The sequence below is a fragment of the Mustela erminea genome, chromosome 8, assembly GCF_009829155.1.
Source record: "Mustela erminea isolate mMusErm1 chromosome 8, mMusErm1.Pri, whole genome shotgun sequence".
Lineage (NCBI taxonomy): Eukaryota > Metazoa > Chordata > Mammalia > Carnivora > Mustelidae > Mustela > Mustela erminea.
In genome coordinates, this window is record NC_045621.1 from 89,665,362 (window position 1) to 89,690,979 (window position 25,618).

General features: G+C 34.0%; 1 protein-coding gene across 4 annotated transcripts in view; it reads left to right on the plus strand.

The window, feature by feature from the left end:
• LRP1B (LDL receptor related protein 1B) overlaps positions 1-25,618 on the plus strand; it is a 1,969,831-nt gene that overhangs the window by 1,681,856 nt on the left and 262,357 nt on the right. For all 4 annotated transcript variants that reach the window (XM_032356230.1, XM_032356231.1, XM_032356232.1 and 1 more), the window contains 8 exons: positions 2,233-2,425; positions 3,064-3,189; positions 7,205-7,333; positions 9,543-9,662; positions 18,032-18,145; positions 18,389-18,538; positions 21,120-21,242; positions 23,045-23,164. In XM_032356230.1, the coding sequence (XP_032212121.1) occupies positions 2,233-2,425; positions 3,064-3,189; positions 7,205-7,333; positions 9,543-9,662; positions 18,032-18,145; positions 18,389-18,538; positions 21,120-21,242; positions 23,045-23,164 (1,075 nt within the window). The remainder of the gene's footprint in view (positions 1-2,232; positions 2,426-3,063; positions 3,190-7,204; positions 7,334-9,542; positions 9,663-18,031; positions 18,146-18,388; positions 18,539-21,119; positions 21,243-23,044; positions 23,165-25,618) is intronic.

The window sequence follows — 25,618 nt, forward strand, 5'->3', positions numbered from 1 at the left end:
AGTCCACCAACTTATTTTTTGCCTTTTTGTTTTGTTTTGTTTTTTGTATTCTAGATATTTTACATTTCCACATACAATTTGGAATTAGCTTGTCAATTTCTAGAAAATGTCTACTGGGTTTTTATTGGCATTAGGTATAATTTACCAGTTTGAGGAGAGGTGACATCTTAGTGGTTTTGAATGTTACAAATCACGAATAGGGTATATCTCTTTATTTATTTGGGTTTTTGTTAGTTTCTCTTAACAGTGTTTTATAGTTTTTATGTTCTTGTACATATTTTTACATAAGTAACTAAGTATTTCATATTTGTCTATGCCACTGGAAAATTTATTGTATTTTAATTTTCAATTATTTATTGTTAATACACACAATTTTTGTAGCAATCTTATATCATACAACTTTACTAGGTATATTAGCTAGTCTAAGCACCTTTTTTCTTGTAGACTTTTTTGAATTTTTTTATGTAGAGGATTATGTCACCTGCAAATAAATGCATTTTGATTTCTTCCTCTCCTTCCCCCACCAATTTCTTAAAAATATTGTGTTTTTTGCTTTAATATTCTGACTAGAAAGTCTAGGAAAAGCTTGAGTAGAAGTGAGAGTGATCATTCCTCTTGTTCCTAGTTTAATTTCTATTCTAAGTTTTTATCAGGAATGGATGTTATATCCTATAAATAATTTCTCTGCATTTATTAAGATCTTCACATGTGTTGTCTTTTTTTGTTAGTATGGTAAATTATACTAATAGGGTTTTTTAAATGTGAAATCAATCTTTATTTGTGGAATAAACCCCACTTCATAATTATATATTATCCATTTTATAGTTCTCTAATAACCATTTTTTTAATATCATTGATTTTTGTCTATTGATTTTTTTCTGTTTTCTATTTCTTTGATTTCTCTGTCTTTATTTTTTTCCTTTCTATACTTCAGGTTTAGCATTTTTGTTGAGGGAATTAATTTGAGATATTTCTTTTTCTTTTATATGTTTTCTTGCCTAGTAGCTTAGTGGTACATTTTTCATATTTCCATTAAAATACCTGAGTTCTATTTTGGGGAAGAGTGAAGCTATGTGAAAGAGTTTGATCCTTTGAGGTCTTCCTTTAAATTTTATTAGGAGTTAGGGCAAAGTTAGTCTAGGGTTGATTATTTGGCATTATTGAGGCAAGACTCTTCCAGTTACTCTATTCAGACTCTCGTGAACTGGCAAGTTTTCAAATCTGGTTGGCGATAACAAACACAATTCATGGACCTGTGTGAATTTTGGGAACTCTTCTCTCTGATCCTTATGCATGGTCTTTCACCAACCTGAAGTTGCATTACATGCTTGTGCATGTGCTTCATACTTGGCTGAATCATCCAGGAGAGCCCTCTGCAGATACCTGGAATTCTCTTTCTGTTACATTCTCTTCTCTGACACTCTGCACTATGAGATCTAACCCCACTGCCCTCTAATTCTCAGCCCTACCCCACTCAGGGAGTTGTTTAGGTTCTGTTGGGTTCTTCTGTTCTAGGCTGCTACTTGAATCTCTCTCAGGCCTTTAGCCATGGCCATCATGAGACTCACTCAGTTTATTTCCTGAATTAATTAGGAATACTTGTCCTTTTTACCTGATGTCAAATGTGCTGAAAAGCCTTGTTTTATATATTTTATTCAGTTTTGTAGTTGTCTTATTGAGAAGGTAAATCTAGTCCTTTATTTTGGTCTAAGTAGAAGTTTTGTCTTTACTTTTAAACTTTTATTACCAATATATGTATAGCTGGTTTAATCACTCATGGTGAAAACTTCCTGAAGGAAAAACCTGGGTCTTATAGTTCTTTATAATCCTTTTATAGTTTTGAGAGCTTGATTAGTGTTCACTGGCTATCTGATGATTCTTAATGAAGATAAATGTTTATTAATAATCACAATCTCATATTTTTGACCTGGTGATTTTGTTTCATAATACTGAAAAAATGCAGTTGCTTATATAAGCTGAATGATTAGTAAATAGAAATATACTTAAAATAATAAATAAACACATTGTAAATGCTAAGAGTGATTAAAACATTTAAAATAAAGCTATAAAGAATTTTATGATAATACATTTAGTAAAATGCATTATTATCTGATTATTTTTTATTGATTAATCTTATTTCTTTTAATTTTTGAAGCAAAGATAGATGAAGATATAGGAATACCTACATATTCATTTAAAAAATATATATATATATATTTAAATTTATTTCAGGTGATTGTTAAATCTGGGCCAGGAACTTTCCTCAGTTTAGCTGTTTATGACAATTATATCTTCTGGTCAGACTGGGGAAGAAGAGCTATTCTGCGTTCCAACAAATACACAGGGGGAGATACAAAAATTCTTCGTTCTGATATTCCACATCAACCAATGGGAATCATAGCTGTTGCCAATGACACCAATAGCTGTAAGTTACACTAGAAACTAAATGTATTTCTTAATAATATAATCTCTCAAAAAATTATGTTTTCTAGTAATACTTAGTTGAATTTTGTTTTCTTAAATTTCCTGGGGTAGTGTTCAGGATTTGACTATTCAATGTATTAAAATTATCTGAAATGCTCAAGGTAACTTCTGTAGTTACCTTGAGCATCTTAATTTATCAACAGAAGAACAATTCCTTTTTAATCACTTGTTTCTGGGAAATTTATTCTCTCTTACTCTCAATCTTCGAACATTCAAATCAAGTTGTTTCCATGAAAATAATACTTCTTGTAAATAAGCTTTACATCTGGGCTTAAAAGAGCTTTAATCACTGGAACACCTACAAAAATTGCAGCCTGAAGTGTCAGTATGTTGTTAAGTGATACTAGTTTATTTGATGCCATGACATCCTTGACTACTGTTTTAGATGATTAAATGACTTACGTGACATGTTTTTCTAACGTTCTTATCTCTTGTGATGTTTGGATTTTCAAAAGTCCTGAATCTTCCTTGGTTATATCTCTGAGAGATGGGGGCAGCGTAACAGTTTGCTATTAATTTCTATCTATCATGGAATAGAAATCCAATATAAAATGTTACAATAAAGTCTCTTCATTGCAGGTGAACTTTCTCCATGTTCCTTATTAAACGGAGGTTGCCATGACCTGTGCCTTTTAACTCCTAATGGGAGAGTAAATTGTTCCTGCAGAGGGGATCGAATATTGCTAGATGACAACAGATGTGTGAGTAAGTAAAGACAATTGAAATGTGATATGATACAGCTACTCAAAGGCATACATGGGTTCCCTGAATTGTGTTCCCTCTCTCGCTGTGTCTCTCTGTCAAGTAAATAAATAAAATCTTAAAAAAAATAAAGTACACATGGACATTGAAATTGTTTTAATGTTCATGAAGTTGTACTCTCCTCCAATCTTAGGTGCCCAGTTGGCATATCTCTCTATTCTAAAAAGAACTTGATTCACCATTCGACTTAGTTGTAACCCATAAGATAGATAATGATAACCAGAACAGTGACAAATGGTGTACCCCCTATTGCGGGTTGGGAGGTGTTGGATTAGTTAAAGAAATACCGGCAAATCATCTGAAAAGCTGTGGTTACAACTTTGAGAATTAAGTCAATAGCAAAATTAATTAAAGCTGAAATAAACCAATATATAGGCAGTAGATCAGTAGCCTTGTAGTAAAACCACTCAGTCCGTCACAGTATGTAAATGAGAGAGAATGGCTCATGCAGCTTATTTGTAATCATTTCCAAACAGTTAATTAAGAATGTAACATTGCAGCCTTGCATGATGTTTATACCTCCCAAAAGGCATTACAATCTTTAATTAGTACCATTACAGTATACACTTATTAGCAGCTAAGTTTTCAAACTGTTTTCAAAATAAGTAAGAGTTCAAGTATTCCAATGTTGCTATGAGAAACTAGCCAGCAACATAAAGAATGTTAATTTATCTTTAACATTAAGACTATTTGTGTATAAAAAAGACAAGAGACAAACATCTTGGGGACTGGTGAACTCACTCTCAGGATGTGGCTATTGTTTTGCCTTTTTTCCCTCTTCTCTGTATCCTCATCTTAGATCTTCATTTTAGAAAATCAACAGAGTTGAGTATGTATACATTATAAAAATAAGTATCAAGATGGTAGAAGTATATTCCATGTTTATCTTCTGTATTCTTTTGGTCTTTATTTACCAGGAAGATCTGTTTTATCTGTTGTGTACTCTAATACAAGCACTTTAATATCATTTTCTTTACCTTAAAATCAATTGCACCTAAGATAAGAATATACACATATCTTTTTTGCTTTGTGAATTGGTACCACAATCCAAGGGGCACCTCTTAGTGAAAGAAGTAAAAGACTCCTATTTAAGACTGTGCCAAAGCAAACAAGGGAGTGATGCAATTGGTCAGTGAACTTTAAATGAAGACAGCCAATTTTAATAATTCGGGCTACAAATTCCCGTATTTCCTAGTAACCTAACACTTCCTTGAATTGCTCGGGCAATTGTTTAAACTCTCTCTTTCAGTTTGCTTTTGTGGTTTCAGCTGTAATGGTCTGGATCGGATGCCATCTGTAAGCCTGGAGTGTTAGTCATGCATCAGAATCACTCATGTTTCTTTCACAGGTCACTCCAGGCCAGTAGAAAAGCAATGCCTTCAGTCAAAACAGCAAGGCTTATTTGTATACAGTGGATGCCTGTCCTTGCTCCAAAATAGATTAGATACATCTGTCCCTACTAAGCCACCTGCTTCTCTCTATTGATGAGAGGGAATGAATCAGAAAGAAAACTATCTTTTAAACAAGCACAGTTGTATCCACATGCAACTATAGAGTGATATTGGATTCCTCAGAGCAGACAGACCTTTATAGAAGCGTCCTGTATCCATGGTGCATTCATATTGAAATCCTGTGGTCCAGCCGAGAGGCTGGAGAGTGACTTCTTGTCAAATCCATCTTTGGGAAATGAGGATGTTTCTGGCATATCTATGTCCACATCTGAATTAGTTCATCCAGAGCAGTTCATGAATGTTAATGGCAGTGTTGAAGGGGTGAAAGGCCATTTATTAACACCTCCCTCAGGACAGCGGAGGGAAAAGCATGTGTTGTCATAACTCTTGACAGAAAGATGAGGCAATTCCATTTTACACAACGTTCCTAACCTTATCAACATCTACACTAGAAATAAGAATAACAAATATAATTGAAGTAATTACCTTGTAAGAGAATTAGAGGACAGCTGAACCACATTTTTGTTTCTGCAAAGAAACATAAAATACTCAACGCTATTTCAATTGAACATACCTAAGCAAGAATTGTGCTTATATAAGGTTTGATTTTACATAATAAGAACATTTTTGTTGTATTTTCCCTCAAAGGCATAATGATTATAAAAGAAAAATTTGCATTTTCAATCATAACAGTTTTCCTTAGAAGTGAGAAGTTAAACAAGATATGCTTCAAGTAGACAGTAAGTTGGGGAAAGTCAGTAGCCTCTCAGTAAGTGAATTTTGTTCAGTTCATGCTTGAATGTCATCGTGTGCAGTAATGTCAGTACCCTTCTTAACACTTGTTCCTTTGAAGTTAATGATATTTTTAGACTTTTAAATTCTTTGTTACTTTCTCTAAAATAACTTTCTACCCTACCAAATTTAGTCTGCACTAAGAAAAATAAATTTGTTTTGGAAAGTGAAGAAAAAAATGAATATTGAAAGAGTTCATTTAGGGGTGCCTGGGTGGCTCAGTGGGTTAAGCCACTGCCTTCGGCTCAGGTCATGATCTCAGGGTCCTGGGATCGAGTCCCACATCGGGCTCTCTGCTCAGCAGGGAGCCTGCTTCCTCCTCTCTCTCTGCCTGCCTCTCTGCCTACTGTGATCTCTCTCTGTCAAATAAACAAATAAAAAAAATTAAAAAAAAAAAAAAGAAAGAGTTCATTTAGAAGTCATAGGTAGATAAATAGATAACCTGTAAAAATGAGATAAATTTTAGGAACAATAAAGAAATAAAACACTGTAAACTTCAAGTAGTATTAGTAACCATGTAATTGAATATTTCTAAAATACAACTTTGAAAAGAAGTTGATAGTAAATTATAAAATTAAGCTATGTTTTCTGCATTAGTAGAGATAAATGAATTCCAATTATCTCCAATATAATTAGTATGACTGGATTTCACTGTACAGTTATTCAATGAGCAATGGAGTGAGTATAAGCAAGCAAACAACATATAATGCAGGAACAGAATTGCATTCTAAATGACTATTGGTAAATCTATTGCTTCAGAATAAAAATAGGTCCATTTTCCCCAGGAGAGATCTTTCTAAAACAAGGGTCACATACTGGGATTCCAGGGATGAAACCTAGCTATAGAAAGATGGTTTTTGTTTGTTTGTACTTTGTTGCTATTAGTCTGGTCTCAGAGATTGGACAAGTCACATTAAAAAGTCAAACTTATAATTTCTTAAGAAAATCTTGAGATTTAGAAATGGGACATATGGCAGTAGTCATCTGGAGCCCATAAGCTTCTCTTACACATGCTTTTCAGGTGCTCGGCCTCCCCCAGTTCAACCCACAGTTTCCTCTGCATCTCAAGGAGTAGTCTCTGGCCCTGTGTGGCCATCCCGCCTCCAGTACCTCTCACCATATTTAACAAGAGGCTGATGAGGATACTTTTAGCAATCCAGTACTTCTGAACAATGAAAACTCCTACAGAGACTTCTTTAAAAGGTAGTTGGGGAGGAAGATCAGCTGGAGGGAGATTTAGATGAGACAAATCAAGGCAAGCATTAAAAAATGAGAACTCTACACCTGAAATAAGTTGAGCATCAACTATACTCAAAAAAAAAAAAAAAGAAGAAGAAGAAAGAAAGAATGAAAGAAAGAAAGAAAAAGAAACAAAGAAAGAAAACTGAGAACTCTGTGTCCTGGAAAATTCCAATATGTTGAAGAATATAGTTTCTAATAAGAAAACACACACATAAAAAATCCTCTCTCCATATGTACAGGGATCCTTTGATTGGCTCTTTTTCAGTATTTATTTTTAAGGTAGAAGGCTATGCTAAGATGCATAAATATACTCCCCCAAAGCCCATCCTTCTTTCCACACATATACAGTCACAAAATAATTACCCCAATATACAAATAGGTAGAAAAGAAAAATGAAGATTAAGGGAAAGAGATGTTATGGTACCAGAAATGTTTGTTATTGAATCAAAACATGGACTTTTTTTCCCTTTCAGCTAAAAATTCATCTTGCAACATGTATTCAGAGTTTGAGTGTGGAAACGGAGAGTGTATTGACTATGAGCTCACCTGTGATGGTGTGCCTCACTGTAAGGATAAGTCAGATGAAAAACTGCTCTACTGTGGTAAGTGGCTCATATATGATGCATGTCCTCACTTCAGAGAGAAGTTTGGAATTATTTTCATAGTTTTGAGCTTGATTGTCTCCATTTAGCTCACATGTATGATTTCCTTAATGTAGCTCATTACCATGTAGGTCTAAGGTAATTGATTTTGGCCTTCTGTTCTTGTTTAAATGAGACTCCCTATGTCCTATTTAGGACCCACGGCTCATGGGGTTTCCCCATGAGCTTTTTCATGGCTTTCCACCTACAAAGTACAAGTTTAAATACAACAGGGGCCTTTATTTAAGCTGTCTTACTTATCATGAAGTGATAGGTTTTATGTTTACATTCCTAAAAAATGTAAGCCAGAATTATTAGTCATTGGTGTATATTGTAAGTTTGCCCTGCACAAAAGTCTTTTATTAGTCAATAATAGCATGTTGTTGAGTTGATATCAAAGTGTTGCCCTTATTCTTGCCTCCAGGATTGGCTTAGGGTTAGTGTCTTTGGGTTCAAAGGCTGATGGCATTAGCCATCCTCCTTATCAAGCATGAATTCCTCTACCTATGCCTCTGTAGGTGACACTAAGTGATAACATTAAGTGATAGTCAAACTTTCACTCTCTCAGGGGAGTAGAGATTGGCTTTTCGAGCCCAGTAAGCCACTGATACTAGCCTTCATCACAATATTTTTTCTGGAATGTTGGATATGTGTAATGATTAATAGTTACTGTAGAATTGTTCCAGATTATTTCTAAATTGGTATGATTTATTTTTGTACTATAGTATTAGAGTATTGTATGCTCTGTAAAATTCAGGAATCTGTACATGAAATTGCTATATTTGGTTTGTACTTTTCCTCCTTTGTTCGATTAGATAATAATTATTCCTAAATAATCAAAAAGTGATTAAAATAAGAGGAGGGAAGAGTTTGGGAAATTCACAGGCAGTCCTCTCATTCATTTTGTTACAGGATCACAGATTTTCAGTTAAAATCATAGTCAGATGTAATCTTCCCATAATTGATCTGTAACTAAAACTTTAGTGAATGGCGTATTCATTTGAGTGGTTATGCCCTATATGCTATGAAAATATTAAAGGATATAAAAATGCAATAATAATCAGCTTGAAAATTTGCATTTATTATGAATTGTCTTAGGAATATATTTCACATTATTTTTACCTTCTGAGAAGCAAGATAATAGTGACGTGAACAGGGGTTGGCAATCATTTTCTGCAAAGGGTTAGCTAGTTAAGTATTTTAGGTTTTGTGGGTCAAAAATGCTCTCTATGAAATATCCTTTATTTAAAATAATTTGTTTTGCAACTATTTTAGAATATAAAAACCATTCTTAGTGTCAGAGCTATACAAAAACAGGCTACGAGGCTGCATTAGGCCTGTGGGCTATAGTTTGACAACTGTAGGTATAGATTCTAGGCTTTGTAATCACACCCAAAGTTAAATCTTCATTCCTAAACCCACTAGTGTATGACCAGTATGAGCAAGGGTACTTCTCCATATTTTAGTTTTTCCCTACAAAACAAACTTAGTTTGAATATTGGCTTACAGCACTAAATAAACAGATGGATGTTTACATTTGCTCCATATTATAGAGCCAGGCGCAAAATTGGTGTTCAGTAAACGACAGCTAGGACCTTCTGCCTGAAATCAGAAAGTGTCAGGAGATTCTCTTTAAGGTAAACAGAATTCAGAAGGTAATTATTCTTCTCCTTAGGAAATCAGGAATTTTTAGATGATGCTTAAGAGAAATTTAGGATATTAGGTAAGCCTCTGATTCACTGGTTCAGGAATACATATTTTGCCACTATTTTTTTTTCTTGTTATAAAAGCCTTATGAAATGCAAAGGAGATAGGAGATAGGTGGTGAGAGTGTCTTTGTGACTATTAAGGTAAAGACTTATTTCTTGAGAGTTGAATATATGTTTACTTCTGTACTGACACACAAATATCAGAAATGATAACGTGGGTATAATTTGAACAGATCTCCAAGTATGAGTCACTCAAGTTAAAGCACTTAGTCAAACGGTCTTTAATGAACGAATTCCTTGATAATGCATGAATATTCTAATCCAGAGCTTTGATAACACGCAGTGCTGCTTTTGTAGATCCACGATCCCATCATTATGAAATGAGAACTCATCTGTGATTTTCTTTTTTGTAAAAATATCTCTGTAAGACCTCCAACGATGTTTATATTTTTCTTTATAAGAAAACAGAAGCTGTCGACGAGGTTTCAGACCCTGCTACAACCGTCGTTGCATTCCTCACAGCAAGTTATGTGACGGTGAAAATGACTGTGGGGACAATTCTGATGAATTGGACTGTAAAGGTAAATATATGCGGCATCAGCCTAGGAATATTATGCAAAGTGTTTCCTGAACATTTTCTGTAGTGTATTCCTGAGTGCATCACAGTTTCACCCTTTTGGTATATGGCCCCGGCCAGGACTGATAGAGCACATTTTGTTAATTGCTGTTTGAGGGGAGTTATTTTAGTGTGTTGAAATTATGCGTACAATCTCTATTCTGTTTCTGTCCCTTTGCTCACTTCAAAACTCTTGTCATTTCTCACCTTTTCAGTTCGACTGCCGTGTTTATTGGACATTTGTTCCAGAATATGGGACAGTGAATGTACTGCTCCGAGAATGCTCCCCCTCACTTCTCAGTGCTCTGCTTTTTGCATGACCTCATTCTTCTCCTAACAATTGGACAGGAAACCTTGGTGTTATCCTTGATTTTTCTTTCTATTACATTTTATAATCCATAAGTCCATGTATCAGTAAATCATCCAGTTCTTTGAAATATCTTCCCTTTCAATCTGCCTTGAGACTAGATAAACAGAATAGTCCTTTAACTGGTCTCCCTGCCTCTACTCTTTCTAGTTAATCACCAAGTTGTAGTCATACTGTAATGTTTTACTAAATGTGTTCTGAGTACATACTGACACCAAGCAGCAAGCCAGATGACTTCGGTTAGAACCTCGACCCCAGTGCTGTCTCTGTGTCTTTGGGTAAAATACCTAACCACTCTGTGCCTCAATTTCTCAAGCTGTAAGAAAAGACGCAATCATTAAATGAGTACATTAATATTAAATAAAATCAGAACAGAACTTGGCATATAAAAAATACTATGTAAGCATTCACCTTGTTTTTTGTTTGTTTTTTGTTTGTTTTTTTGTTTGTTTTTATCATGGCCCTGATAAAGAATTACAAATGGAGTCTTTATATTTGCAAAATAAACAAGTTTTTTAGTCTGACATTTAAGGACTCTTAAAATCTGGATGCAACAGATTTTTCTTTTCCTTTCTTTTCTCTTCTTTTCCTAGATTTTATTTTCTTATTAAAGAGAGAGAAAGAATGGGCAGGGGAAAAGGCAGTGGGAGATGAAGAGGCAGACTTCCTGCTGAGCAGGGAGCCTGCTGCTGCTGCTGCTGCTGCTGGACTTGATCCCAGAACCCTGAGATCCTGACTTGAACCGAAGGCAGATACTTAACCGATTGAGCCAGCCAAGTGCCCCCAGACAGATTTTTCTGAACCAATTTCCTTTAAAAATTTTCATTCCCCAACATATTTCATTGGGTAAAATGCATTAAGGACGAGACATAAAATTAATAAGTCCTCTGCCTGCCCTTATGAAGTTCAAACTCCAAATAAAAATAGTTGAAGAGATGAAGGTGTATATCAGGTTTTATGATTGCAGATATAAAAACATAAGTTTTAAAAAAAAAATTAAGTTTTGAGGGGAGGGTTGGAATAAAGTATAAATAAGGTAGAATGATCAAAATAGAAGGTGATTCCAAGTAGAGAGACTAACATTGAAAGCTGCAAATGCTTTGATTTGTTTAGAGCCAGATTGCATATTGGCAAGTGGTTCACTTTTAAGTGAGGCAAGTGAAAGGAAGAAGATAGGACTTGAAGGTGTTTTTTGATGCCATTTTAAGGAACATGAACTTTACCTTGTAGTCACCAAAAGTTACCTACCAAAGGTCTAAAAGAAACCCAATACAATCAAATTTACATTTCAAAAAACTGGGGGGGGCACTATACTTGTGCAAATGAAAACTATAATGCTGAGATGAGAAAGGTAAAACAGGAGGCTATCAAAGCAGCCAAAGCTAAGAATAAAAAGAAGAGAGACAGATACAACAGAATTTTGAAAGGTGGCATAACAGGTCTTCTTGTGTAATAAAGATAGAGAAAACATGGAAAAGAATAGACAAGTTTCGTGCACTCTTCCCCCTCTTTTAACATTATTATTTGTCTTTCATTAATTTTTAAATTTATTTTTTTAGGACTTTTATTCATGTGGGATCAGGGATATGATAATAAAGATGGTTTGCATTCTGACAGTAGAGTACCTGTAGACATTCAGATGGAAATGTCCCAGAGACATTTAGATAGATAGAGATCTGGTGGTAGATTTAGAATAGCAGTGTTAATTTTGGACTTAATACAGAGAGAAAGCTCAGAGGAGGTAAGAATAATAGTTGTAGGGGAGTACATCAGAATTACCTCCTGAAATAAAAAAATTAAAGACATTAATAATATAAGAAAAGGAGAAGTGAATCACAGGACTAATGGAAAGATCTTCATAAGGCATTATTATTATTATTATTATTATTATTAAGAAGGGAGGATCAGTTAGCATTTTAATGTGTTAAGGGAAGGCAAGAGGCCGGTATAGACTAGGCAGTCGTTCAATTTGGAAAATAGGAGATAATCTCTTTGTTACCTTCATGGAAGTCAATTCAGTGGAATGGTAAAGAAAAGCCAGATCTCCTTGAGTTGGTACAGAAAATGGATAGCGAAGAAGTAAATAGAGTGAATAAGTCTATTTTCAGAAAAGACTGATGGTAAAGGAAATAGTGAAGTACAGACAGCCGGAGAAGTTGATGCAAATTTGTGGAAGAGGACAGAATGTACACAGACCATTCTGGAGCTAGAAGAGGGCTCAGAAGTTACTCGGCCACCTGAGACTGTAAGACGTTAGCCAAATACTTGAGTGGCTTACTATCTAAGGCTGACACTAGTTTAGGAAGAGCCAAATACTCGTGCAGATTTTAAATCAGCTGTTATTTCATATTACCTATAGAAGATAAAAGAATGATAAAATATAGTAAGATACTGGGAATAAGTAGAGAAAAATGGATAAGTATTTGAAAGAAAGGAGGAAAGCAAACTAGAAGTAGACCCCCCAAAAGGACATGTTTTATCAGTTATTTGCAAGCAGGAAAGGAGAATATAATAAAGATATTAAACTAGGTTAAAGATAAAATATCAAGCTAGAATGTGAAGGAACTGAACAAAAGATACAGAAAGTAGATTTTAAGACAAAAGTCATAAAAGGGACCATGGGAAGTTAATAAATTACTGTGGATTTTCTTGAAAAAATGAAAAAAAATTTCAAAGGTGGTAAATAAATTGGTCAGTGAGTTTGGTTTTATGAAATATAGCACCTACTACCTGGTAGGTGTATATTAAATTCTTATGTTTCTGGAGAAGCCATAAGTCTTCCAAAAATATAGATCGGTTTTATTCTGATTAATATCATCAATTCCAGCTGCTGAATAACAATGAAAATAACTCAAAACATTATTTCCCCTTTCTTAGGCTAAACTCTTGATTTCTGTGTTATGGCTATCTTAGCCATATACTTGGGCAAGAACTACTCTATTTGTGAATCAAGTTTCTGTTAAAACTTTTCTTTTGTGATAATAATAGTATAAAAATCATAATAATTGCATACCTTAAAAACAACAACAACAACAAAAACTTTGGCCTTGAAGTTCTTCCCATATAATATAGGACATTTGAAACTAAAAGCACTTATGGGAACTCAAACATACACCTTATTTCTAGAAATGAATAGATTTAAGTAAGTGGACTAGCTCCTTTAAGATAAACAATTGGGTAGGTTTTTAGATAAGAGTTTACTTATTACAGTTGTATGTTTTGGATTTGATTTTTCTTTCATGTTAAGTGTGGTTACATGGTATCTTTATAAGTCACATTTCACATGCTAGGGGAAAGACTTCTCTGGGTCCATATCCCATAAGCCAGTCTGTCTTATAATTCATGTGTATTTATCCAACAAATGGAACCTTACAGTACTTAAAAGATGATGAAGTTTGAGAAGGAGGACGGAGGGGCTTAGGAACAATGGAAAAGGAGCTCTTGCTCTGCATCTTTCCTTCTAGATACTTCTCTGTTTCTATCATCGGGGCAAAATATGTGTGCAGTATTTTGTTGTATATATGCATGCACACATGTGGGCACACACGTGCACGCACACACACACACACCACCTATTATTTTTTTAAGTGTAAATAAAGTAAGACGTGAAGATTTTAAATTAGTACAATAAAAAGTCAATGTATAGAGAGAGTTTGATAGGCTATGGAGAAAGGCGATGGTGGAATCATCTGTAAATTTTTTGAAGTACTGTTACACTTTTATTTCTTTAGTTTAGCTGTTCATAATAACTAATAGTATCATTATTCTTATCCCACAGGGAAGAATGGAAATGGATGTTCCAAGGAACCAGTTTTGGTTTCTTCTCCTTTTGAAGGGAAGCAAAACCCTAAATTCTTGTAAATCTTTTATTAGTGCCCCCAAGTGTTACATACCAGGCTATCTGGCGGGGTGGAGGTGGGTAACCTGAGGAGTTGTTCAGAAAGTTTGTCACTCTGATATCTTCTCGTGTGTGAGAGGCTGGGTGAATCAGTGGGGGAGAATACACGAAATCCCTCCTTCTCTTCCTATTGAGGTGGGTCTAATAATTACTCTCCTTGGGTAGTATATGAGCTTGCCTTGGTCACCTGGACACCTTTAGGTGACTAAAAATCTAAGTAGTTCTAAGACTACCTGATGGGAAGGAAACTGATGTTAGTTTTTTTTTTCTTTCTTTCTTTCACATGTTCATAGCAACACTTTGAAGATTCCATAAACAATAAGCTAAGGGAAAAGGATAAACATTCTTATAGATGAAATCGTCATTCCTCTGGGTTTGCATACCCTTAGAGCCTAAGCAGTAAATTAAAGAAAAGATGTGGTTTGAAAGTAAACAGAAGACAGCAAGAAGACAGCAAATTTAATGTTTTCTTTCTTTCTCCCCCACCCCCAACCTTTTTTTTTTTTTTTTTTTTTCCATGTCAGCTGCCCTGTGCTGCAGGCTGGGCACGGAAGTTGGAAGAGAAAACATAGACTTAAGATATTCATAAGAAATGTTCTGAAAACCACAGAAAGACCAATCAATGTTATATCCTTCTTATCTCATTAGAACTGACATGGGATAAAAAAAGGTGGATGAAATAGTAAAATTAAGAAAGTATGTGAGTGGAAGAATGGTTTTACTTTTTTTCTTAGTGCTACTTTGATCCACAATCCCTGTCAGATCTTCCTTTGTAGTATCTCATTGCTATTCCTGGGGTGGCTGCGGTATGTTTTCACTCACATTTTGTAGGCTTACTTTACTTTTGGACTATCTGGAGGGAAAAGTCTAGTATTTCTCACTTGGCTTATCTTTATTTGGACTACATTATTTTCATTTCTCTCTTTTAGGACTTTTAGCCTGAGGAAAAATTGTCAGAAAGCTTTCATATTCACTTGACAAATTAGAGATTCCAACATATATCTCCCTCAAAAATCACCCTAAGGGTGAAACAAATTTCAATACTTGATTGACCAAACAAAGTAGGAGGAAATATAGTTGAAGGAACACAGAGGAAGAGGTTTTGGCAAAATAGGTATTTGCTTAACTATTTAATAATGTTCCTGCATCCCTTGGGTCTCTCCCATCCCCTCTGCTTTCTTGCTTAGAGTTGCTGGAGATGTTAATCCCCACAACCATCTTGCCCCTGCCATATGCAAAATTCTGCAACCACTTAGTATGTCCAATCCCAGTACGTCTTAGCACACTACTTAATCCTCTGGTGGGTCTCAAATTCTATACCAAGTCAGGGACCCTGTGAAGAGAGGATTTGAACTAAAAGGATCGTCTTCCTATTTGCACATTGCCTACTCTAATAGGCCTGCCTGTCCTCCTCACCAAGATTCATTGCCCAACTTTTCATTGGAACATGGGAGAAAACACATCCTGCAAATATTCTGCTCTCTACCTAGTGCTTCTAATCCCTACCTCACCATTTCCTCCATGTCTTTCTTTTAAATATTATCTCCTAGCCATTCATTTCAACTTCAGAGTTCCCATTTCTTTTCATCTAGTCAGAGTTCTTCTCCTTTCTTTCTTCTTCTCAGACTTCCATCTAAAACCGGGTTCCACTTGCTCCACATCTCTGCTCTTCTCACAAGGTATTCTTTATGTTGACTTTCACCTGAGAGCCCCAGTACAGTTTTTGAAATTCCATTACTGCAGTACTGCTGATCTTCAGCCCTCATAGCTATGTAAGATGCTATCCTCATGTCAGTGATGTCATTATTTGCCTCTTCATCCTATCTGCCACCAATCTCCCCTCAGATGGACTCCCTACAATGTACACAGAAGCTGCTCTGTGGACGTTTGGGGAGAGATGGAGATGATGTGGTGAACTATGATTGTTCCAGTTGGAATTCTTCTGGAACCCTTAACCTCTGTGCGTGTAAGATGGAAACTCTAGGGTGTTATGACATTACCACATCTAGAGGACGTTACCACTATCTAGGATGTTGTTTCACAGAGAAATGAATCCTGTCTTCTAAATAAAGGGATTATAAGGAATCATGTGGAAACACAACTTCTTAATAAGAGACTGCTGACAGACAGCAAAGTAAGAAACAAAATATAAATGCTTGTCATGATTACTTTCTATGTTATGTATTCCATTTACTATTTCTATTGAAAAAATATTGAATGTAAAATGTAATAGAAAGGTATATGGAAGAGATTTTGCATTTTAGACATAAAAGAAGAATATTTCTTTTTCCTGTTTGGAACAGTATATTTATCTCTACTCATAATAGCATTATCTGTTTCATATGATAAGATGTTATTTTTAATGAAGAAAACACTAAAGCGATTATAATTGCAAATTGTAAATAAAACATTTATTCTAATCATCATTTAAGCACAAATAAGGATACAATTGCAAGATACAATTAAATATAATAAGAACAGTGCATTATGAAATACAGATGACATCTACACCCTTGAGTAAAATTTGCATATCTTAAGGTAGCATTTTAACTATTTACAATTGATATAATTTCTATTTATAAATAAATAGGCTCTTTAAAATATCAACACTAGTAAAAGTAGCATAGTCAAAGAGCCCTTCAGGTTGTACATTTACATAATCAACCTGTGAAAATTTGAATTTGGAATAAAAATCTCACCTAAGTTAATCTAATGTACATAGCATGACATGCACCTGTTCACAACATATTGCTGGAAACCATTATATGGTAATGAATGTGTGAGCAAAGTAGAAATGAATATATGATTAAGCATAAGCTATTCTGTATAAGGTATATATAATGACAGTAGCATATTGAAACTGATTTTCATCTAAGCATAGCAGGGAATTGGAAAGTCAGACTTTCTAACAATAGAGACAAGTCATAGCGCATTTATGTTTCTTGGCATGAGGTAGTCATCTTTCCTATACCAAATGTAAGTGATATGGCCGTGTAAAGGAGTATAACATAGCATGGAAGACTTCCTAGCATGGTTGAGCTATTTCCTCTGAGTAATAAAGCAAATGTTCAGCAGTTTCTCCATCTCAGTTTCTGTTTCTGACAGAGGGAATGTTTCACTTACTTGTAACCAGTTTGGGATTTCCCCATACTTCTTCCATCAGACATATGCTTAGTGCTATAACCTTATACTTTGGAACTTGGAAGGAGAAAGAATTTTCAGCAACACTTAATGTTTTAGTACATTGGCTTAGCGCTACACTGATACTATGATGGGAACCATGCACAATTCCTGCTTTCATGGAGCTTATAACTTAGTGGGGGAGTGGATATATACACAAGCAATTTCAGTAAAGTATTGTAAGTACCTCAACAGGGGAAGACATATGAGGCATCTGACCCAAGCCTGGGGGTGTGGGTGGAAGCCATGGGTCAAGTTTGACTTCCCAGAATTAAAAAGACAAAACCAAACAAAATTACATGAATTAGTTAAAATATAGATCTTCCTCAACTTACAGTGCACGTATATTCTGGTAAACCCATCCTATGTTGAAAATACTCGAAGTCGAAAATGCATTTACTACACCTAACATACCAAATGTCATAGGTAGACTAGCTTATCTTAAATGTGCTCAGAACACTACCTTAAGCTATAGTTGGGCAAAATTATCTAACACAAAGCCCATTTTATAATACAGTATCATGTATATCATGTAATTTAGTGACTACTGTACTCAAAGTGAGAAACAGAATGGCGTCTGGGTACAGAACGGTTGTAAGGGTGTTGATTGTTTACTCTCATGATCACAGTGGCTGACTGGGGGCCATGGCTCACTGTTGCAGACCAGCATCAAAAGGGATTATCTTGCTGCATATCTCTAGCCCAGGGAAAGATCAAAATTCAAAATCTGAAGCATAGGTTTCACTGAAACATATGGCTTTCCCACTACCTCAAAGTTGGAAAACTGTGTCAAATCACAGTGTGTCAGGGACCGTTGGTACTGAAGATGTTAGAACGAGGAGTCACTTTGGTCTCATCTATCCATTTATTTATTTACCTGTTTTTCCAGTTTCCACCTGTGCTGCTGTTGAATTCCGTTGTGCTGACGGGACATGCATTCCAAGATCAGCACGATGCAACCAGAACATAGATTGTACAGACGCTTCAGATGAAAAGAACTGCAGTAAGATAATCCACTGCCTTTTGTTTGTTCATCCCTGGGTACCTTTGGCATTCCATCGAATACTGCCCGGTGTTCCACTGAACCTTGTCCAGAATTGATATGTAATTAACCCCTGTTGTGTAGGATAATTGCATTCTTACTTCTTCAAATGAGGTTAACTTTGCTTGTTTCTATGACCTGCATAGAAGGCTTGTAATCTTTGCAGATGAGGTATTTTTCATTTCTCTGTTTACCTCTTTGTAGATAATACAGACTGTACACATTTCTATAAACTTGGAGTGAAAACCACAGGGTTTATAAGATGTAATTCGACCTCACTGTGTGTCCTGCCAAGCTGGATATGTGACGGGTCTAATGACTGTGGGGACTACTCAGATGAATTAAAATGCCCAGGTAATCTTAGAAAGAAAAAAAAAAACAAAAAACAAAAAATAACAACAACAACAAAAAACTTTGCCTTGAGATTTAGAGGTTCATTGTATAAAATAAATTTATTAAGTTTTAGTCTTGATATACAGTGATGAGGATTAAAATTTAAATAATGTAGACTAAATTACAAGTAATCATCCGATTCCAAACTTGTCCCTTGATCTTTTTTAATGAGTTGTGAAATGATACTCAAGAAATCTGTTTTGTATTTGGATCTATTTCCTTTTAGTGTTCAGTTCATGAGTAATCCTCTTAGAGTTGGTGATTAAGTCTTAAAATGCGTGATTTCTAAAGTTGCCGTGAAAGTGTCACACACTGAGATAAAACTATCCGTGGACTAAAGGAGAAAGACAATGCTTCTCACCACTGGCTTTACTCAATGCCATACAGCTTTTATTGTCATGCCAGGCTTTTTGGTGAAGTTTTGCAATCTTTCAACATAGTAGTATGGATAATGACAATTATCACTGAGTCAGGATGGGAAAGGTATATTTATATCTGACTTTTAACCATCTTTATATGCATAAGCTCTGAAAATGTCGTCTGTATTCTTAGCAGAAGGAATTCCATTAAAGAGTCATGATCCTGTTCCTTTCTAACTATTTCAGAAAAAAAAAAATTAATACAAGAAGTAAAGGTGTTAAATTACTCTAACTGGAAATAGGTATGATTTATAGGAAACTATTAAATGTGTCCTCATACTGTAACTCTCTCTCCTTAGCCTGCTGCTACACTCAATTTTTCCATGTTTAGTTGACATATAAATAATATTTTGAAATATTTTAAGAAATTATACAGCAATGCACACATACACAATCAACTCTGAAGAACCAATATCCTTAATTCATAATCTATAACTTAATTGGGCAATAGCAGATTCCTTTTTTTGTTTGTTTGTTTGTTTGTTTTTTTGCTCGACAATGTGTAACATTCTATGATCCCATTTTTGTTCCTTCTGGGTTTGAAAGGCTAGCTGCATCCTAGGAGGAACTGGTGAACTTTTCTGCTTCTGTAGAGAGCTTACATATGCACTGGTCACTGTGGCTCACCACAACTCTTCCACGTTTTATTTTTGTCACATAAAACATTTTAAAAGAAATATAGTAACATTGATTTAGACTCAAAAAGCCTGGGTGTCTAGATTCTTAATCCATTGTTCTTTCTACAATAGTTATGTACCTCATTATAGCTGTAGTTAATTCTTAAAATTAATATGAAAGCAACATATAACAGATACCCATTAAACTTACATATATATACAACATATTACATACATATGTAAAACTTTGTGATATTTATATATTTCTAATATTAATAAATTATTTTAAAAGTTAACTTTTAACATTAATAAGGAATTATGATTATAATGGGGAAGGAAGATGGGGGAGCTCATGTAGACTGATGACATAGATTGACAGCCAGATAGGAAGCCAGTAATAGGTCAGTCTAAGTACTTTAGCTTGTATCTAGGCTAGTCCTAAGAAAAATAAGACACAAATCACACTCAGGACTTTTTGGTTTAGTGGTGAATTCTGTCAAAAATTTTATTTTCATCTTCAATCTACAAAGTTGACATTTGAAAAAATAAAATGGGATTGTTATCTTAATAGGGTTATAATGGATTGTATAGTGTGATTATTATATTGTGCATGGATTATTACAGTGGACATATGCTGTAAGATTTGCTTCCAAATTGGCTATGGTTTACAAAACTGGGAACCTGAAGGTTCAAGGAGACTGATGACATTCAGTAGAGAAAAATCTAATATTTCTTATGCAATCTTAGAAGTTATAATAATAACAATTCTCCCCAATCTAAAAATATATAATTTACAAAATAATTTTATATTCAAATACTTATTATTCTCATGCTATTTCTGTGAGGTACAACAGTTTTAGAGATTCTATTGTAAGTTTTTTCTTTTTTTTGAAGTAGAGAGTGCTTCTATAAACCTTGTCAAAACGTATTCAGAATATAGGACAGTAAGAACACCATGCACACATGTTCTTAGTAAAAATCCACTAATGTTTTTACAATGTTATTGATTTTTATGAATATGAATATGGAATTTTTATGAATATGAATATGGAATTACAGATATTTTCTACCAAAAATGTTTATTTGGCCCTGGCCTAATTCACTTTATAATTGTCTTAGTTATTTTATTTTAATTCTATTAATAGGATACCACATTATTTGGATTTTAACAAGTTTTTCTATTCGTGCTTTTTTCAGATCCAGGATCCAATCTTGGATTGGATTTGATTATCATATCTTCCTAGTCTCCTCTGTTCTGTGCCACGTTGTTGTTGTTTGGTTGGTTGGTTGGTGGGTTTTTTTGGTTTGTTTTTGTTTTTAGCTTTTCCTTGGTTTTCATGACTTTGACATTCTTGAAGAGAATGTCAGCTCTCCTTTTTATTTAAGTTTTCTCATTCTTTATTTCTTTCAGTTCAAGGAGAATTACTGTTTTATTGTCTACACTGTAGTGTGGAAGTCTAAGATTAATTTAAATTACTTGACATTACATTCTGTATTTTATCACAGTTCAAAACAAACACAAATGTGAAGAAAATTATTTTGGTTGTCCTAGTGGAAGATGCATTTTGAATACCTGGATATGTGATGGTCAGAAAGATTGTGAGGATGGACTTGATGAATTCCATTGTGGTGAGACTGCATTTTGTTCTGTGTACCATATTATTATTTATATGCTGATGTTCTCTTAGATAGGGATTTTATACAAAATATTGCTAATTGATTTTAACAATTTTCATTTTTATTAAGTAGCACAAAATGGTACAAATTAAAATAGAACAGAAGAACTTGTAATCGAGAGTAACACTCTCCTGTCTCTGTCTTTTCTCTAAACCTTTTCTGCTTTTGTTACTGGTTATCTTTGTCAGTCTAAATGATATACCTTCATTTTCTTTCTGATTAATGAAATCCTAATATGTTTACTTTCTGCAATGAAAAATAAGGATTTAGCTCACACTACTCATTATATTCTCTCTACCTGTTATTGACTATTATTATTCTAAATGTTTCTATTAATTACATGTATAGCTTTAAATAGCACTTAAACTTGTATTTCCTCAAACTTTCATCTTTTACCACTACCTCCTAATTTCTGTGTGTGTACATTTCATCTTACTTGGCAAGTCAAGACAGCATTTTTAATAATTTATTTTATAGAATTTATGGATTTTATGATTTCTAGGCCAAAGAAATTTCCTACAGGAAAACAAAGCCTATATTCACTATTTTCATTTAACACAAATAACATACACTATGGTGAATAGACAAAGTAGAAAAAAGATTAAAAATGGATCTTCTATGAAATGTCAAACTCCTCTAAAAGTAAATGTCATCATGAAATATGAAGGTGCATTTTATTTGATTAAGATGCTATATATCTTTACATTAGAGCCAGATTGTGAACAGGATTAACAGAGAATTTTACAAATAGTTTATGCAGATTCTTAGTTTCTGGACAGGAAGCCATTGTATGTTTGTATTTTTGTTAGTTTCATTTTTTCCAGTTTTCAGTTTTTCCACATTTCTCTCTTTATCACAGGTCATCTAGGTGAATATTTTAAATAAAGATGCAAGATTTTAACATAGTTTTTATGACTGAAAGTGAAGTGTTTATTTTTTTATAATTTACATTTTGGAATACTTGAATTTGGAAGGATTTTATTTTGGATGTTGCCTGGTGATAGATACACTGAGTGGAGGGACAGGCAGGAGGTGGAGGAGAACAATCACAAACTTGACTTTGGAATTAAAGAGAATTCACTATGATAAGTGTATAATGTGGTAATAAAATACAAACCACCGTGCCAATGAATTTAGATGTTGTTCATCAGACTTATGTGTCCCCAAGAGAAGTAAAAACTTCTTAAGTGTTTAGTCTGTATGGTTGTGAAGCTGGTGGCTTGTCATCAAGCTAAAATCCCTTTAATCACCTCATCGCTAAAAACAAATAGATATGCTAGTGAATATATCATATTATAATCTTACCTAGGATGCATTTTTTTTCTCTAGTTGTTCAAAGTAAATTAAGATTTAGAAAAGATGACCAGACCACACTTGGAACATTTGTTTTTCATCTGTGCACCAGATATTGTGTTTTGTTGTTGTTGTTGTTGTTTGTTTGTTTTGTTTTTAAACGACACCCTTGAAAACACTTAGGGGAGAGTGGCTAGTATAATGAGTAACTCAAAGTCAAGTCCTGTGAGAATTCTGTGGGAAGAAAAATGTTACATAACCTGGACCCTGAAAGGGAATACACAGGCTGTTGTCAAAATTTTATAGAGCTGTCATAGAGAAGAGGAATTCTGGTTGTTTTCTTATAGAACAATTTATTTTAGCAAAGTCTAAGGAAGGACTTTCTGTCAGACCTATCCTAAGATGGTCTCAAATGATTTTTTTTTTCTTTTGCACCTAAAGCAAACACTTTTGTCTTCTAGATTCTTCTTGTTCTTGGAACCAATTTGCTTGTTCTGCACAAAAATGCATATCTAAACATTGGATCTGTGATGGAGAGGATGATTGCGGGGATGGATTAGATGAAAGTGATAGTATTTGTGGTGAGTTGGTTCTTCTTTGTTCTCATTCAATTTTTAGGCATATGATATACATACCTATTATCATTTTAGAGCATTCATAAAACTGTTAAATTTAACATTAAATTTATGTATACATTTCTGTGTAGCTGGTTTCATATTTTAATGGAAACCTATTATTCTATTTTTATATACACAGTCTTTCAGTTTTTAAGATAATTTCCTGAATATTCACTCAATGAATATATTTTTAAATTTTATTTTTTTAGTCTTCATGTACTTCTTTGGACTAGATCTCAATGACTGGGATTACTTGCATCAAATGATCAAACATTTTTTCTTGGTCTTTGACATGCATTCCTAAATTACCCTCCAAAATATACTGATTTACATTGCCACAAACAAAATGCTATTTGTGTTTGTATAAATGTATTATAGTGATTATTATTATTGAATTATTTTAAATGGGAAGTAAAAAGGGGCTATTGTATATAATTTTAAAATGTACTTCAAAAAACAGCTTTATAGGTTTAGAGGTTAAGTGTCCTACTATATATCAACTACAAAGCCAATGTAATTGCTTTTAAATAATCACAAACATTTAACAAATAAATTAAATGGAGTTATTAGGTTAATTTTTAAGGGATAAAAGAAAGAATTGATAACCTTTATAAGTTTATTACAAATAGCCAGGCATTCTAGTAATGTATTTATATTCTTCTTGGTCTATCTTTCTGATCTATTTCTACATGTGTATTTGTATTTATAGGCATAAAACCTTTACTCATTATATCAGCACCGTTTCATAACTGTTATTATTCTATTTTCTCTCTAAATAAAGTGCATGTACAGAGTTAAGTGTACTTGACACCACTTTTAAAATGTTGGTAGTGGTGGCCTGTTTTAGGTCAGTACCACAGAGACAGGTAGGTAGAATTTTATACTACTCAAGGTAAACTGAAGTTCTCTGTAAATAGTATAAAATTAGAGCTGTCTTCTGAAAGCAGGTAATTTATTTTCTTGTATTTAAGCCACCCAAATCTACTTATTATTTACACAGCTGAAACAACTTATTTATACAACAAATAAATATAAAGATCACTATCAAAAAACTCTGAAAAGAAAAAGAACTCAGTAATCAACTAGATGTCTGGCCAGTAACTTTTAACTACTTTGTTTCTTTCTGAAGAGAAAGATTTAATATTCTCTCTTTAATTTTAACAAAAGAATTACCTACTTACATGTAGTAGGTTGAGCATGTTGCCAGTCTTTAAAATCATCTAGCTTTTTGACCTTCTGTTTAACCTGACACTAAGTGGCTCAATTGATATCCCTTTCCTTTCTGAGTGGACACAATATAGTAGAAGATATAAAGACTCTGAAACCAGAGTTGAATTCTCCCACATTTATATTTGCCTTACCTATTGGGATGGTATTAAAATATCTCCCTTATGTAACTATTGTGATCATCTAACATGACCATTGTATACAATATAAATGAATTTATTTCTATTCTCTTTTGTTCCATTTCTCCCGCTCTCTCCTTTATTTTTCAGAGTTATTGCTGCATCTATAACTATCAGTGTCCTGATAATTTTTTAAAAGAATTAAAATGGTAATGGACATGTTTACCTGTTGTCAAAAACAGCCAGTCCATTTAATTTAATTACAGGCTGCATTTTATATGCTAACTACCAAGCTGGTGACACATAAAAAAAAGGCTGCTTTACACCAAATATCATTCAATGAACTGAACCTAATATACTAGGATTGGGAAGGAACTTTATAAATAATTTATCTCAGTGTTTATCATCTTTAGTGCACAAAAGATACTTTTCAGAAGTTTGCTAAAAATGAAGATTCCTAAGCTTAACCAACAAATATTCTAATATGGACTGTTAAGTACAACCTTTCTTAATAAGCACAATAGTGGTTCTGACTTGGGATCTGAGGGTCCCATTTTGGAAATTATAATCTAGTGCACCCTCATCATTTGACAGACGAAATAAGAGAAACTCATAGAAGTTAATAAATTGCCTGAGGTCACTCAGTGAATCAGTGGTGACAGAGCTAAGACCCAAATTCAGATTTATTAAATCCTTTCTAATGGGATAGTAACTGTTACCAATCAAATGTCATATCTGAGTAGGTGCACAAGATGGATCTGGTAGAAATATTTCAGCTTCTTTTCTTCCTTTCTTGGGATTCATATCGCTGAGGAAGTTAATGTTTCCAGATGGCAGGGGTAACCATGGAATGAAGCCATGAGTTTTTTCTTTGGCCCATTTTCTTTCTGATCGACTGTGATGTTTTGGCATGCTCTTAATACAGAAACTGTTGAATACTATCAAGGGAGCCAGAAAATTAGCTGCAAAGAGCTTTATGCCATTTTATAGCTTGAGGTATCTTAGTAATTATCTAGTCATACCCCTCATTTTACAAATAGTGAAACTCAGACACTTAAGTCTTCTCCAAGGT